Here is an 18,187-nt window from a genome sequence, read left to right on the forward strand (position 1 = left end):
AATAGCCACGTGTAAGAGGGCCCCAGAGTTTAACATTCATAAGAAGTGATAACGAAGGGAAATACTTGAGATTAGTGTATCTGGAATGTTCTCTTCTCTCTCTGTACTAATTTCACGCCATTTTCCAGTGCCGGGTGAGTTTCCACATCACACACAAACCCTCACTCAGTAGATACCAAAGCTTTCCCTGCCTGCTCTTCCCCCTGAAGTTCCACAGCCCTTGGACATTTGAGATTTAACTCGACACTTTATTCTGGAGTAACATTTGTGTCAGGCTGTTTTGAACTGGGTGACGGGGGTGTCCGTATTTGATCCTCTGCCATGCCTCATGGGCTTGGGCATATAAATATTTCCCAGCACTTTCATTTAACTTTCACATCTCTCTGTGTGGAGTGGGGTGCATATATTCAACCCACTCCCCACAGAAGCCACTCAGGCTCCAGGGGATTAAGTGATCTGGGAAGGTCACACATCTATGCCTCCTTGTTATCTGTGATTGACTGGAAGCTCATCTCACACTACTCTGTACAACCCCTAAACTCACCCAGTCCCAGCTTCCTCTCTCCACTGGTCTGCGATGTGCTGAGTTGTCTTTATATTCAAATGGTTCTCTGAAACACATCCTTGTCTTTCCTTTAACCTGATTCTTCTGTGAGGATAGGGTTTCTCTCATTCCTCTCTCAAACAAGGACTCAGTCTCTCTCTCTCTCGCATCTCGTAAACCTCAAGGCCAGAAAGTGATGCAAGTGTATCCCTGACTCTGAAACGCTGCTTCCAGGCCATTTCTCTTTTTTCCTACATCAGAACAAATAAACAAGCGAAAACAAAGAAACAAAGACCCAGCTCCTTGGAACTTCAGTGCGTTCAACTATGTTATCATCATTCTTATCCTTGCTGCTGACTACTGGCCTCCTGCTCTCTCCTTTCTTTCCCTGAAGAGAAGAAACTCCTTCTCTGGCTCTTTATCTCCCTCTCCACCTCTAGTCCTGTCATCATTTATGACAATTGTACGATCCACCTAAATGAACCAGTCCATACCTTTATCTATCAGTTCTTTAATATCTACACATTGGATAATCTTTTCCTCCTTCCCATTTCCCAATCCTTGGCATCAACACTTCTGAAATCCCCACTTTGGGCAGTGGAATAATCCCATGTTTCATAGCGGGAGAAAGTTAGTTAATGGTAATCTGGCCTCGAAAGAGCTTTGTAGCTGGAGACCAAGGACTACAGTGATTTGTGTGAACTCAAGACTCAAGACCCAGTAGGAACTAAAACATCTCGGTGGATGCCAGAGAGATTTCCGTAAGTACTAAGTCACACCGCACATGTCCTGGTGCTATTTAAGCCCCAGCCCTTTCTAAGTTCCTCTCACACAGGACTCAAAACTAGTTTTAGGAATTCCAACCCCCATGCTTACTTTTAACTACAAAACTATAATAACTTTAATAGTACACATTTTGGATCAGAGACTTCTCTTTCTGATCTGCAGGGGAAGTTGTTAGTCACTTTGGGGGACGGTGGTAGTCAAAAGAATTGGACTCAAGGTCTCTGGCTTGGTATTGTTTGCTTTTCAATGCTATTTCTTTCCTACTAATTTGCAGTGGGGTGGGCCAGTGTCTGTGTGACAGCTACAGAGTTGGGGGTTAATGGGCCGTTTCCATGTACCCAAGACAATTTATCAGTGGACCCCTGTGGAGGCTTAATAATTTATTTTAATATCTTGAAACACTACATAATCAAGAGCCTAGGGATTGTGCCTGGTATATCTAACTTACTCCTTTTTTTTCCATACAAGAGGACAGGGCTTTGTCAAGTACGTCTTTGGAGGGTGTCCCACAGGAACCCTCCATCCTTCCCTCTTTCTGTGTTCTTCCCGGTCCTTATGGCTTCCCTACAGTGCTTTTTTTTTTTTTATTCTTTCCCATCTGCTCCCAACTTCCTGTCTGTTCCTACACACCATGGCCTTGTTTTCCACTAGACAAAAGCCTCTCAACCCAGTCGGGGATCCTGCAAACTCAGGACTCATCTGTTTCAGCTCCAGTTGACCCCATGCTGGGAGAGGAAAGCTCTGATTCCTTGGAGAATGACCGGGTCTCGGTGAGTAATTCAACTCCTGTTTTTAGACCCACTCACAACACCAACTTGCATGTTCACTTCCCTTCAATCCTTGAACTTTTTAGAGCTCTGTGGTGAAAATTGGAGTGCGTTCTTTTTTTTTTTTTTTTAAATGTGTGTTTTTATTTATTTATTTATCTATTTATTTATGGCTGTGTTGGGTCTTCGTTTCTGTGCGAGGGCTTTCTCTAGTTGTGGTAAGCGGGGGCCACTCTTCATCGCGGTGCGCGGGCCTCTCTCTATCGCGGCCTCTCTTGTTGCGGAGCACAGGCTCCAGACGCGCAGGCTCAGTAGTTGTGGCTCACGGGCCTAGTTGCTCCGCGGCATGTGGGATCCTCCCGGACCAGGGCTCGAACCCGTGTCCCCTGCATTGGCAGGCAGATTCTCAACCACTGCACCACCAGGGAAGCCCCTGGAGTGCGTTCTTATTAGTCGCCCACCTTACAGTCCTGGTTTTCCACCTCATTTGGTCTTCCAGATCAGCTATCAAATTTCCATCTGTTTTCAAGCTTCCAAAATTTTGTTGACATCTCCTATCTGCTGCTGTTTGTCTGGTCTTACTTGCCCTTATGTGTATATACCTTCTTTATTCCTTAAATGTTTTGTTTGTTTGATTTTTCGTTCCATGAGGAATAATGAATAAACCAGTAGGATAAACATGCCAGGCTTAATCTGAAGTGTGCTCTTCTATTGCCTCTGATCTTCTATATGAATTCATGCTTCATTGTAAAGCAGAATACATTGACTCAATACTCACTCCCTTTTGATTGTTTTGGTCAAGTGTTTAGTAAATTTACATGTAACTCCCTATCAGTGTTGCTTTAAATGATCTCTTTGTGATCATTCTCTTTCTTTTGGTTAAATGCTCAGGTTCTTAGCTGTTTTCTCTCTTTTCTGGCAATATGGCCTCTGAGTGCATGATGGGGAGAGAAGACTTTAGATTCATGCAGTTTCCTCTGGCTCCCCTTGGGTCTTTGCTATGGGGAGGTCGGTTTGGATTTATTCTACACTGATTCCTGAAGGCTGTGGTCCTGGCTGTTTGCTACCAATAATAACTTTTCTGTGTCATTTGGGCCTAATTCCCAGGTCTCATCAGACACTCGTTCCCTCAACGTCTCTTCATTCCATCCTCAAGGCACCCAGAATCTTCTCTGTCTCCACATGCCCTGTGCAGGCTGTCAGGAACAAGAGATTTATTTCTCTAGTCATTCCTCTGAGCTACTCTCTTATGCTGCAGTGCTTCATATTGGCTTTGAGTAAATCATCCCAGAAAGCTCTTCCCAAGGTTCTCTTGGGAATGTTGAATGTTCAAAGCAGAACAGAAGGAAGCATCATTTGCTTTCAGTTTTCCCTAAGCCTTTATAAAATGCCTTTCCTAACTGGGATTTTGGCACAGAGAAGGGGAGTTGGGACATATGTTTCCCATGATCTTCCTCTACATCCCAGTTAGCCTAGAAAGACCAGGCTTACCTTGCTTCTCACTTTCTGGCAGGGTATTTCCCCTCTGTCATAATTCTTTCTTGGGAACATTAAACTTTGTGGTTTTGCCTTGACGGTGAAAAATACTGACTTGAAACTATGAAAAAGCCCTTTCTTCTGCCAGTTTTGTCCCTGATGAAGGTGATGCAGAACAGGTTGTAACTATGGGTCACCAAAGTTAAAAAAAAACAACAAACCCAAAACATATACCAAGTATATTATCCCTTTTAAAAAGGCTTAACTTGAATCAAAATACATCCTGAATTATTTGGGGAAGGAGAAGATTTTAAATAAGTGAAAATTAGTCCAGAAAACAAGAGAAGGCACAAACAATGGGGACAGCCAATTAAAAGATCCTAAATAATGGAAAGGAAATGGAAATTGTGTATTTTTTAGTTGTGTAAGTTCTATCACCTTGATAATAAGCAGGTCACTTAACTTCTCTGAACCTAGTAATGCCGTTCATGAAACGTAAAAAGTTAGCTTGATAACTGCTAGAGTATTTTCCAATCCTGCTATTCTGCATTTTAGATTTAAATATTATAATGTCATGCTGTTCTGTAACAACTACCCAAAACTTAGTGGTTTAAAACAACAATAATTTATTTTTCTCAGGAATCTGCCACGTGGGCTTGGATCCACGAGGAAAGCTAATCTCAGCTCCAGCCAGAATCATCTGGGTTTGCTTGATGGGTGTAATGGAAAGATTAAGTTGAAAGAAAGGAAAATTCACACCAAATCTCTGTAATTATTTAACTCACTACTCATCACAACTGATAGAATAATATCAACTAGATACCTCAACTTCCATATTTCCACAAGATAGTGATAACTGAAATTCAGCTTATGACTTTAAGATTCAGAAGAAAGATTGCTCTATAATTAGGACAGTGTTGATGCTAAATGAAGGCCATTGCCTCCCAACTTTTTGAAAATATAAGAAGAATTAACAAATTCAAGCAGTCATAAAGTTCAATATACCTGGTTTCCTCAGGGTTGAGGCTCAGATGAATAGAGAGGGGAAAACAGAAGGCAAATTGATTAGATGGATACAAGTTCAAAGATCAATAGATTTTCCAAGTAATGGGAATTTTTATAGGCCCTTTATCAAGAGTAGAAGAAATAATAATAGTAATAATGATAATAACTTAACATTTATATGATGAATTCTATATTGAGAGTTTTACATTAATTATTTCAAGCAAACCTATGAACAAAAATAAGAATGTTTGGAACAAATACTTGATGGATGAGTAAGTGAATAAAAAAATGGTAGTTAGTAATCTCTCAATATATATTTGTTGGATCAATACATTCACACTTTAAGATATTAGGAAACCAAGGCAATGAAAGGTTAAATATCTCTCCCAAGGTCATGCTCAGGTGGGTGAGTGGCAGATGTAAGATTTGAAATGAATGGAGATACTTCAAATTCCAAACACCATGCATTTAATCCCCAAGCTATACCTTATAGTAACATACTGCAGTGAAATAAAAGAATAAAAATTGTAAATGTGAAAATGAGAAATACTGAAAACAAGAAAGTTTTGTCAAGCAAATTTTCAGTGTTACTCAGTAACAAATGATAAGGTAAACACACATTTCTTGTGAATGTTATTTATAACCCCCGATTGCCTTCTAAGGTGGGTGAGCCCTGGTAGCCAGAAGGTTCTTTTCGGGTCTGTGTTTCAGTGAGAGTTGGTGAATATGGAGGATATAGCAAGAGATAAATCATTGCTCTCTATCAAAAAGAAGCAAAGGATTGAAAGACCTGAAAGAAGATCAGAGCTTGGGATGGGAACCCTCCTTAAGGAATGGCTGAGAAAGAAAACTCCAGGTGATCAATATTAACAGGACTTAAGAGAAGAGACATATTGCTCAGGATATCACAGGGTTATGTGCTAGGGAGGTTTGAGCGTAAAATGCCTTCACTTCCTTTTTTAAATCTCCCCTCAATACAATACTACTCACTGATGTTTTGGGTATGTGCAGATTTTTTTTCTTTTGAGGAATAAAAAGAAGTGCTGAGCCCTACTTCAAACTTGGCCTGAGTGAGAACGAAGAATACATTCAGGGGCAGCTGACATCCAGGTAATGCTTTGCTTTACTTTGAGTGACAGATGACGGCCCACTAGATTCTATCATAGCCTGAGGGAAATATCCTTCAGACCATACAATTTCCTTATCTTTGAATACAAGCTCACAAAAGAAAACTTTTGTTCCTGAGGTTGTGCTTTCTGCCAGGGGGCAAGGTGGGAGGTTGGGGATGTGATCAGTGTCATGGGCTCCACAAGATTTATCCTAACTAGACCCTGACTGCAGTCAATTTTCCAGACTTCCCTTGAGGAGAGTCAGAAACTCCATTTCTTCTGGTAAGAGTTTTTGTTTTTCTTTCCTTACAACTTTACCAGGAACTGTAGACAAAATCTATGCCTCAATCTCCTTTGGTACCTGAACCCTCTGCTGGGCTCCAGGGAGAACAATAGCAAATAAGACAAATAGGTCTCTCTCCTCACAGAATGTACGGTCTCATCCAGAAATGTTTTCTATGAGGTCTTTCTAGTTGTTGTTTCTCGCCTCCAATCAGGTAGAATTGAATATTCTTCCTTCATGTTCTTCCATACTTTGTACAGACTTCAACCAAATCATATATTATTACACTTAGCACATTTGGAAACCATATTGGATGCCCCCTACTAAAATGTATGCTGCTTAGGGCAGAATGTTCTTATCTCCAGTGCTTATCCCAGAGCTTATTATGGAATAGGTGCTCAGTTAATAATTGATGAGTGCAGATGACTGAATGAAAGACCAGACAAACATTTCAGTATAGCAGCTCCACAGACTGGGAAATGAACGAGTGTCCTGGAAGCTGGCCTTGCTGTGGTTGTAATGTTGCTCCACATTCTACAGCCCACCTGTGACCAGGAGAGGCTGCAGAGGGGCTGTGATGGAAACATTTGAAGTCGCATTATAGTGCTTTTTGCCCATGAAGCCTGTAATGCCATATGTACATCATCTGGTTAAATTGCCCTGAGAGAGAAAATTCCAGGTAGCAGAATGGAAGAAAGAAAAGAATATGGAGTTCTAGGTACATAGTTATTAAAAATCTATTTTTATTTGTGAAGAACAGGAAGTTCAGAGAAGTTAGGCCACCTGCCAATTATCCCATGGCTTGCAGACTGTAGAGTCAGGATACGTACAGAGGTCAGGAGACTCAGGAGGCCAACTTGCCTTCCAGAAAGGCAGCCCCATTATGGGCAAGGTCTCCTAAGGAGAAGCTTTTCACCTGTGAGATAGAGGATGACTTCTTTCCATATCTCGGAACAAATAGTTCAGAACCCACCTTCTATGGCTTAGATGCAACAGGCAAGATGTATAATAACTATTCCCATGAAGAGGATGGGAAAGGAGCATATGGTAGAGCTTTAAAGAGAACTGGTTGAATATACTGTGGTTTGTAAACCTTTGCAGCAACATGGGTGGACTGAGAGATGATCATACTGAGTGAAGTAAACCAGACAGAGAAAGACAAATATCATATGATACCGCTTATATGTGGAATCTAAAAAAAAGATACAAATCAACTTATTTACAAAACGGAAATAGACTCACAGACATAGAAAGCAAACTTACGATTACCAAAGGGGAGGGGGGAGGGAAAAATTAGGAGTTTGGGATTAACATATACACACTACTATATATAAAATAGATCATCAACAAGGACCTACTATATAGCACAGGGAACTCTACTCAATAACTTATAATAACCTATAATGGAAGAGAATGTAAAAAAAGAATATATATATATATATATATGTGAATCACTTTGCTGTACACCTGAAATAACGCAACATTGTAAATCAACTCTATTTCAATAAAAATTTTAAAAACATAGAAGGTGGGAGTTTTCTAGTGCTCATTTTCTTCTATAGTTTAGAAGTTATGAAGTATTTGTTCAAATCAGGAATTAAGACCCCAAATCTGAAAGGGCGGGCGGGGATGCCCAATCAACACGTTGACTTCCTCCTGACAGCAATGGGTGCTGAGATTGCTCTGAGATCAACCTTTGTAGGATGTCACATAGGGTCTGAGTCAGGGAACCTGGCAGGGAACAGCTTCCCTCCTGGGGCTGGTGTTGGTTTCTGAAGAAATTAGGAGCTAACTGCAGCATGGGCACCCAGGGCTTTCCCGGTCCTGTTTCCTATCAGTAAATTGCATGGGAGTGGGTTCCCGGGGCCTAATCAGTAAGAAGATAGCTGAAGAGCTTCTGGGAAGTAATGATGTTCTCTACCTGACAACGTCCTGTGCTTGTGCTAACAGTGCGATGTGGCTGCCTGGATAGCTCATGTGACCTTAGGCTGCCGAGGAGGTAATAAATCTTCCCTCTTACTGTGTAACAATCAGGCTGTGTCCAGTTCTGGGCAAGGTGCTTCCAGAGTGTTGCTGAGAAGCAGGGGCAAGTTCAAACAGGGAAACCAGCATAATGAGGGGTCAGCAAATAGTGTTATCTGAGCAATAGTCGAAGGGGCTGGAGATTTTATTTTCTTCTATTTTTTTTTTTTTGGAAGGTGAGAGTCCAAAGGGGAACAAGGGAGATCTCTTTAAATACTGAGGATCTGTTATGGGAAAGGTGAGCTAGATTTATCCCGATTGAGCCAAAGGATGAACATAAATATCAGATCAACGTGAAGATGAGCTTTCTAACAATTATCTGAAGGTGTTGCCTCACAAGGGAGCGAGACTTCCATCGGAAGCGGTGTGCAAACAGAAGCTGGATGTTTGTAGAAAGGATTCCAACTTTGGGTGAGAAGTTAGGCTGTAAATAGTGGGTAGTGCACAGTGCAAGCTGACCCAGAGAAAGGTCTCCCTTTCTGGCATGGTTCAGTCAGTCAGCGTTAAGATAGACTATGATGGTTTTCATTTGCCAGGTTTGCAGAGGCCACACGTATAGTGACCAGAGAAAGCAGGAAGAGGCCTTAGATATCATTAATGTAATTCATTCACTTTATAGGCAAGGCTAACCATCGTCACTCAGCCATACAGAGGCAGAGATAAAGGAGATTCTCTGTTTTTTCATCTACCAATGGTTTTCAAATTTTTCCAGGGAGCTTGAGGGGTAGGAAGTGGGGTGGTGGGAGTGACAGGCTCCTGGCCTCAGTCTGCTGTACTCATCTGCTCTACATGTGCAGTTGTTGTGTTGATCTTTGCTTGAAGAAAGGATTCCACATCTAAAAATTCAGAACCTAGATTTATACCAAATAGTGTCTCCTTTTATCTCCTACAGTTCTCATAGCTGGGGTAACAAAACTTTTTCTCTGCCTCTAGAAATGCCACCAATTGCTTTGTTGAGCACCAATCACCTTGAGAACTCAACAGAGAGTGAATAAATGGTACATATTTTGGGCATATTGGCTCAGATCTATTATTTTCCTTCCGACTTGCATCGCCACTGTGTGCCACTGCTCTATTTTTCCTGAACCACAGTTTATTTTTATCAGTGTATTCATCTAACTGCTTCCAATCTTTCCTCTCACTATTGATCCTTCCAACTTGTCCCAAACTTTTTTGGGGATTGAAAATGGCCAGTCCCCTCATTTCAATAGTATATAAAAACTCTTTTCATCTCTCAATTTAATACAGCATGTCACCCCAAATAACACTGGCTATTTATGTCTTATAAATACTACAAGTGCATTCTCAGCTTGCTTTCTCATAGCTTTGTTGAGCTCTGTTGGTTTAACTATTTTTGTGTGTGTTTTTTTTCTAACCCCACCTCCATACCTAGGGTTCTGGTAAATTTCCCTGTATGTTTCTCAGCCAAATTCATTTGGTTTTTTTAATGCTTGTCTCTTTAACATCTTTATGCCTGTATTTCTTGATTTTCTTCCCTTGTGAGGTTTGGGAACACTGACTGCTTCATTATCATATGCAGATTTGATTTATCCGTTGTTCTGAATCAATAATGAAGATATAAAACAATGTTTGACTCTAGGGGCTGCGGATGACACCTCCCCTCAGCAAGATTCATTTCTATTCATTTACTGACGCTGTCAGCCTTCCAACCACTGGAATGTGCAAAGCCCAAGCAATTTGCAAGTAAGATTTTGGAAATATTATCTCAAATGCTTTCTGAGAGTCTGACTCTATACACGCATTGCTTATATATTCATTTTCTCTCCCATCCTGATCTGAATTATTTTTATCAATACGTGGTCCTCATAGGTCTTTTTGAGATGGCTTAGATATTTACTGATTTTCTCTTTACTACTAGATTCATATTTCACCAAACTTTAATCACTACTTTACCAAATAGCAATTATCAAGATCTTTTTCTCCAATAGGCCACATTTTTTTCCTCATTACTACCAACTCTCTAAGGAAAAAAATTCCATTCATCCTGAAAATTAGGATACAGTGGGCCCAGTTGACCGTAGCTAAGCACTCACGGTTGGTGACGTGTGGATGGTGTAATGTATAAGGGGTGATGTACAGACCCCAAGGTTATAAACTCAGGATAGAAGCCCAGACGAACAGCTCAGTTCTTAGTTATGGTGGGTCACAGTGGGTAACAGCTTATATAGTCTTTTCTATATTAAAATATCTACCTCGCAGCCTGTTGTGGCATCTAATCAAGCAGAATTGGTTATTTTGAGACAAGTGAGCTTGTGCTGAAAATACTTACACTTAATTGAATTTTTTAAAAAAAAGCATTCTGGACTTCAGCAAATTAAGGAGGAGGTGAAATTTAACTCACCCTTAAGCTTTTCCTTTCTTCCAGTTAGAAAATTAACACACCATGCCTCAGAGGAAAAAAAAGGAACTCTCATTTTTGCTAACTCCTGCTAAATTGTTAATGCATAAATGGATAGCTAAGCTGTTGAGCTTTACCACTATTGATCTATAATATCACCTTTTGCATCTTGATGCGGAACTCTTAAAAGTAGTAAGCTTTCTAGATCAAAGGAGTGAAAGTACAATGATACCTGGTCCTGAAGTTGATGATGTTGGAGATGGCTTCCTTGCTTGTCACTCTTACAATTTATCTCATACAATCTGCTCCCAGCAAATTGGTAGGATGGGTTCCTTGGAGAAGAAAAGTTTTGATTAAGTGCTATATCTGATAACATTTTCTTTTTAGCTACCTGTTTCATAGCCAATTTGGCAATGAGAGTGCAAATATGTGCGATTTAGTGCTTGCCTTTTCTCACGGTTGCTCGTGTCCTTGTTTCCTCGACTACCAGGGATTTGAGATTCAGGATTATAATCCCAATAATAGTAAATTTTTTCATTTGGGGTTTGGAATGGAACAATTAAGGCCTATGAGATGAAGAGACTTGACTGTTTTGTTTGAGCGAAGGCTGATAGTATTTACATATCGTGTTAGCCCTCTCCCCAAACTGGGAGTAGATGGAAAGAATGACTTCTAAGTAGGTGTGATTGGGCCTCCATGAATTGCATGGACTTCCTGGTTTTAGCTTGTTCTAACGGTATTCAGATATGCATAAGAGTATTTTGGTTTATTTTTCTCTGCAATGGGAAATTAAAATAGCCCCAAATCCAGGTGTGTTGGCTGGATACAATTTCATTTGCATACCACGTAGAGGAGGAGAGAAAATCTGGACAGTATTTTTGGCATTTTAATAATATGCTTCCAAGGAAGGAAAAAGTCACACAATTCATGTTCTTTGACAAAACTTTAATTAGAAAACCAGACTCCTCTGATTATAAAAATTACACAAGCTGATAAATCTTGGTAAGTTATAGAGAGAATAATTTTATGAACATTTTATACCTAATAAAAAAGTTAAAATAATTAACAGCATTCATCAATTTTGTTTTCACATGATTTTCTAATATAAAAAAGCATATAGTCATCAACCTTTATAGAAATCCATATATGTTTGTAATAGCTTTTCATAATGGGAAGGGGACAATATTTGTATTTAAATAATGATATTAATAATCAATAGTGAATAACAAAACTGCCATAAGCTGAAGCATGACAAAATTTCTGATCAAAGATGCTTAGAGAACTTTTGAGTCTTCTGAATCCAGCAAAAATGATCTTTTGGAGAAAACCTAGACACAACAATTCGTATTATTGTAGTATTGCCTCACTTGAAAAAAAATACGTATGATCAGTGTTGCTTTACATATTTTCAGAACAATGACTTTTTCTTTTCTTTCAACAGTTTTGTACCAGAGTGGGGTAACCATGTGCTGGTGAATTGTGATGCCTGCAGGAAATGGTGTTTGATCTACAGTAAACTGGAAAACTTCTTTTTTCTACCCAGACTAGTAAGAACAGATGCATACTGACAGTACAATGTTTCATGTGAATCCACAGTTTACTGTGGAGATTAACCTCTGTCCTGCAATACTGCATTTCAAGATACCTCACTCCTTACAACTCCTGTCTTGGAGCAAGGCAGCATCACACTGACGTTGTGACAATCGCCTTTCGGCAAGATAAAAGAGTAGCTCTATGTCCAAACAAGAAATGAGGAGTCTGGGTAGCATGAAGTAGTCCCATGTAATATCTAAATTTCTTTATTGCATTCTAATTTTTTCAATATTGCATTGCAGTGCTGACCCAATTTCATACCATCACCAAACCATTTTAACCTACAGTGTTTACAAGTGCTGCTGTCTCTTCGATAGTACCCAAATACTGTAAACTGTTAACAAATTGCTTATTTTCCTGTGAAGAATGGCAATGAAAAAATTGTGAAGTAAATCGACTTCTGAAGATGGCATTACACTGAGCACACATATTAAACACACAAATGGTTGCCATTAAATATTCTTTTACTTGCTGGTACTTTAACACTTACATCCCAAAGTGAATTTGATTAGAATAGTTTTGGAGCAAACTGTAACTAGAAATAATTAGACATCAGTACCTTGAGGACTGGGGATAATACATTTAAGGATGCCATTTTTTCACATCTCAAATGCAGATCCAAACATAAACATTTCTAAACATTTCAGTTGATTTAGCTTGTGGGCTAAAGAGCGGCAGAACCAGACCATCTATGGACATTTAAACTTGAGTGTTGTTCGTGCAGTCTCTGTTGTACCTTCCCTAGGAAGTGTTTTGCTAGAAATTATATGCCAAGTGAGAGGACTGAATGAATACCTCAGCAATTATAAGAGAGGGAAGGTTCTCAGATCGAAATACACTTGATTTTATAGCAGGCACCCCACAGGTTTGGATTCAGAGACAGACATAAGAAGAAAATGTGATTTTAGTTTATAATATTCATCACCTTCCTCCATAAATAAATTCCTTGGGTAGGACAAAGTAAAGTGTATGAAAAAATATTGTATATATTCAGCTTACCTCAACTTCAAGATTCAAGTGGATAAAAATATAAGCAGCCATTTCAGCTGAGCACAGGGTAGAGATGAAAACATTAATGAAAATAAAATAGCTATCACATCACCCAAACATCTACAAAACTTAAAGAAAACTTTGTGTATGCTGAAACCTATGTGGTACAATTAATAAAGCATTTTCTGCCACAAATAATGTAATACTGCTTCACCAACATAAATTACATTATTTTGGAGAAATTCTAATAAGGATAAACTAAGGCATAAAACAAAAAGCAATAAAAAATTTGCACACATAACAAAGCCACACTCTACTAGCCATCTGAGTCAGAATTTCTGTGGTTGGAGTTGAATAATAAATCTGCTGGTGTTAAAGAAACTAAAATAAGTTCTATAATAACAAAAATTTAGAAGATGAGAAATTTCTACCAGAAAGAATGATACAGCAAATATCACAATTATACAGAAAAATGCTTCTTATATTCCTTCCTGAATTGATGAATTTAAACTACAAAATTTCTTCTTAATTCTTTCAGCCATTAGAGGACTAATGATCTTACAGAACCTGTGATTTAATTATGAGCATCTGTTTTGGGGACTAATAAATGAATCATTAATGTGAGTTTGGGAACAGCAGGTAAAATACCAATAAATTATTCATTTTGAGGGAAGAAGGAAATGTTCCTGGGCATCAGATGATATATTTAACTTATATTTATGTCAGGCTAGCTTTGGGTGCTTGTGGACATAATCCTAAAATTCCAGCTGAAAATGGCTTGGGGCAGAATCTTTGAGTTCCTTAGCCAAGAAGAAGTAGCATAGTGATTTCCCCCACTTAAATTTGTGGTTGCATGATAATCTTTCACCTTTTCAGTTGTAAGACAGGATATGAACACAGTTCCTGCGGTATCAAAGGAAACCAAGGCTTTTGTTAAAATTTAAGCTACTGATAAATATTTAAGGAAATGAAAGGCTGATGCCAATATTACCTGGCAAGGAATTCACAGGCAAGGAACTTTCTAGTTTATTAGTAAGTCTACCCTGAATTACTTACTAGACAATAAGATACATCCAATGGCTTCAACTTTATAATTGAAACACCTGAAGCTTTCAAGGGCCTCCTGAAATTGGTCCACACTTTGATCTGATTTCCTCCCTCCCTTCATCCCTCCCTCCTTCCCTTCCTTCCATCCTTCCTTTGTTCCTTCTTTGCCCAAATATTTATTGAATGCCTAATATGTGCCTGGCACTATTCTAGGGTACTAGGGTTATAGCAGTTTGTAGAACAGAAAAAAATCTCTGCCCTCATAGAGCTTTTAACCTACTGGGGACAGATAAATAATAAACAAATGCTATGAGAAGGAGGGAAGGAGGAGAGGAGGGTTACTGTATTTTTATAAGATGGTCATGGAAGGCCTTCCTAATGGCATGGTATTTACGTATAAATATCATGAAAAAAGGGAAGAAGACTTACAGCTGGAGAGCAGAAAAAGAGCATTCAGGGTGGTGAGAACTGCAAGCAAAAGAGGACAAAGGGGAGAGTGGCAGGAGAGGAGGCCAGAGAGGAGGAGGCTGGGGACAGATTCCCTCCATCGTGCATTTTCCACCAGAGGTAACGGCTGCGGAGGGTGGGATCCTTGGCTTAAGCAGGTGCACTGCATTCTTCAAGTGAAGTTGCATTTTCTTCATGCAGTGTTCCCCTTTAATGCCAACAGAACTTGATACCCAGATTCTCTTAACCCTAGAGTATGAACCATGCAAGTCATTGTCAACCATTTTCTGTGTTTTATCACTCAGGACTGTTTCCTCTGTTAGCCTCTTCAAATAGATCCCAAGCAGTTTAGGGTAGAAACCACATAATACATTTTCTCCTTTCCTTACAGTGTGTAACACTGAGCTCAAGGTAATTAAATGAAAGAAATACATAAAATTATCTGTTCATTAAGAGAAGACGAAGAAATCCACAACTCAAAAAAAAATTTTTTTTTCAAGAAATTTTGAGAATGTTGCCATGGAAACAAAAAAATAGTAGGTTGGAACACAGTCTATCAATTTCTGATTTGTCTGATGAATTACGTCATCGTCCATCCTAATCTAGGGATTATCTCTATGTGTTTGTAGACTCTTCCCTCCTGCCCTGCAGAAAATGGGACCCCTATCTATGCAGGCTTCTTTCTCTCTTTATAATAGTACTACTACCCATTCTCCTTAATGTCTGCCATCAGCTATGATTTTTTCCTCTGAATTTACATCTCCAATTTCCCAAGGTACTGTTACCAAGCAGGGTCAGGGCTGTCAGTGGAGCAGAGGATTACAAATATATCAAAGAGTTAAGCTACAGGGTAAAAATTCACTAGGCCACTAATTTATTTGAACCACTTGCTTGAGATTCACCTACTTTAAGCAGGGTCATTAGGTTATGGATGAACAGTGGTGATAAAACATTTTCATAAAAATTAATTATTTCTCTTGTGGTAAGGTCTTTATGAGTTTTAGACTTAAAATAATTTTATGCATATTTTTCATCAGTTCTCTATCAAAGATAGTAGAGTCCAACTAAGGAATAAATGTTGACGTATTCAGGCTCAGCTGAACAAAGAAGAAAAGCAGCTGCTGCTTGATACCTCTCAAATCATTATTTTAGTGGAAAATATCAATCCCAGATCAATCTCAGTCCAAAGCTTGAGACCTCACAATCCCCGCAGTGCTAAATTTCCAACTGGACAAGCATTTTGGAGCTTAACGTGAAGAAGAAGCAAGACTGTTCCCTCCATCCACAGATGGACTCTTCTTTCCCAAATTAGTCACGATGTCTCCTTTCTGTGAGCCATCCTTCTGAATATGTCTTAGTCATTTCCACACTGAACAAAGTGAGCAGAGGTGGCAACAGGGCAGGAATGATTCCTCATTAATATTCTTTGCTCATGCTCTTTCATAAAATGATTTTTCCTTTTTTTTGTTCTTGTCAATCTCAATTCTGGCCCAACTGGTCTATTTATCAGTATTTTTTCCCTTGGATCAAATTATGAGTTTTGGAACTTGTTTATACTTGTACTCGCTAACTTGTTTTAGTGTATTAACATCAAGCAAAAGGATTTACGCCCTCAAAGTTTTTATCTCCTGCATTGTTAATAACATGAATCCATTGATTACCCATCCTGGCCTCCCTGCCTTACCATTTTGTCTCAGACTCATCTAGCACTCGTTGATACCCATCTCCAGAAAACAAACAAAAAATTCATAGAGTAACTGCTATTTATTATGGTAAACAAATATTAACTAAAAATTTTGAACAATTTTTAGATTAGGATAATAGAGGGCAAATGATAACTCTGGTCTTGCCAATGTTTCATAACACAACTGTTTCAGTTAAAGCAAATAGCTACTCTCATCTTTTTATAAGACATTAAGATATTCCTGTGAATTATTCGAACATTGTTTGTCCCTAGGATAGGACTTGGTTCATTACTTGGCACATTAAAAGTGCTTAATAAATGTTTGTTGGGTGGATTAGTGAAGGAATGATACGGCTGGTTCATTATGCCATTTTACTTTCCGAGTTCCTAGGTAACTGCTCATAGTTTTAGCTGTTGGAAAATTTCTTCTTATCAATAATTATTTTCTGTCCCTGTCAACCTTTAGTTGTGGCTATTACTGAAAAAAACTGAGTGCTCTAAGTATTTAGATATAATACATAAAGGAAATCTATTGGAACATAAGAGATCTTTTACTTCTAGAGGCATTTTGTATGTGACTCTAATATAAGTTTCAACAATTCTTTATTCTAGTTGTATGACCGAGGTGGCCTTTTGGGGGTCTGGTGGTGGTGGATTTTCCTAATGAATTACAGGTTTGTCAACCATTGCTTTTGCTAGGCTATGGCTTAAAAAAAAAAAAAAAAAAAAAAAAAACTCCAGTGTGGCATACATCACAGTTGAATAGCTACGGAAAAAAGCAAAATAAATTAATGATTAAAATTTTAAATCTGGACAGGAAAATGGCTACTAAGTCAAATATTTCTATACAAAATTCTGGGCATCTTTGTTTAAAAAATATAAAAAACTATATAAAGTGAATGTTATTAAATAGAGTTCTCTGGTTATTCATGCAAATGATGTCACTAATGAAATCTGCAAATAACAAAGGCTTCTAAAGTGGATTACGGGGGCTTCCCTGGTGGCGCAGTGGTTGAGAGTCTGCCTGCCGATGCAGGGGACACGGGTTCGAGCCCTGGTCTGGGAAGATCCCACGTGCCGCAGAGCGGCTGGGCCCGTGAGCCACAACTACTGAGCCTGCGCGTCTGGAGCCTGTGCTCCGCAACAGGAGAGGCCGCGATGGTGAGAGGCCCGCGCACCGCGATGAGGAGTGGCCCCCGCTTGCCGCTGCTGGAGGAAGCCCTCCCACAGAGGAGAGGACCCAACACAGCCAATAAATAAATAAATGAATAAATAAATAAATAAAATTAAAAAAAAAATAAAGTGGATTACGGATTATTAATTCGGTATAATTTTGGCATCAGGTTAAACATGGTGAATGTTGGATATCTATGTATTATTCCCTGTAATGCCATGACATTAATCACCAGATACAGTCGACTTGGGTATTCAAAGATTTAAAGTTATTGGTTTAATGACTTGGAAATAGTGCTGACAGCTCATGAATAATTTTGTCCAGACGTGGAACTGTATCGCGCGCAGCCTGAGGGATGTGCTTTGTCAGTGAGCCTGGGTACTGCTCAGGAGCCACCAGCCTATTTATTACTGTCCCCATCTCTGAAGTTCTCACATGGTGAGAAAATTGTGAGTTCATGCGCGTTTGTAGTTAATGTTCATACAGTAATACAATGTAATGAAGTGAGATGTTTTAGGCAGAATTTTTTTGAACTGATTATAAATTGCTTTAGATTTGAAGTTAATACAAGTGTTAGGGGTCTTAAAGGGCCACCTAACTATTTCAGTAACACTTCAGTGATTTACACGTTATAAAGATATTTGTAACTTAGGGATTTGTAAAAAATATGTTTCAGGAATACCAAGGTATTCTGTGTTTGCTTCAGAACCTTACCTTAACCAGGTAGAAATAATTGATATACATAATCAAGGTATTATTTTTAATGCATGTGTTCTTGTATTTTAAAATGATGAATTTTATGATTTTTAGAACCTGTAATTCAACAAAAGACTGAAAAAGTATAGATTATTATGTTTCATTTTGATGTCATGGGATGTTGTGCTTAAGAAGTTTAATTCCT

At 38.9% G+C, this 18,187-nt stretch overlaps 1 protein-coding gene across 1 annotated transcript in view; it reads right to left on the reverse strand.

The window, feature by feature from the left end:
- PTCHD4 (patched domain containing 4) overlaps positions 1-18,187 on the reverse strand; it is a gene marked incomplete at its 5' end in the record, with an annotated part of 239,195 nt that overhangs the window by 7,940 nt on the left and 213,068 nt on the right. The window contains one exon of the mRNA XM_082347574.1: positions 1-10,683. This exon is cut by the window's left edge and continues 7,940 nt beyond it. Coding sequence (XP_082203700.1) covers positions 10,640-10,683 — 44 coding nt within the window. The 3' untranslated portion in view covers positions 1-10,639. The remainder of the gene's footprint in view (positions 10,684-18,187) is intronic.

Source organism: Balaenoptera borealis (genome assembly GCF_965194805.1).
Source record: "Balaenoptera borealis genome assembly, chromosome: 12".
Lineage (NCBI taxonomy): Eukaryota > Metazoa > Chordata > Mammalia > Artiodactyla > Balaenopteridae > Balaenoptera > Balaenoptera borealis.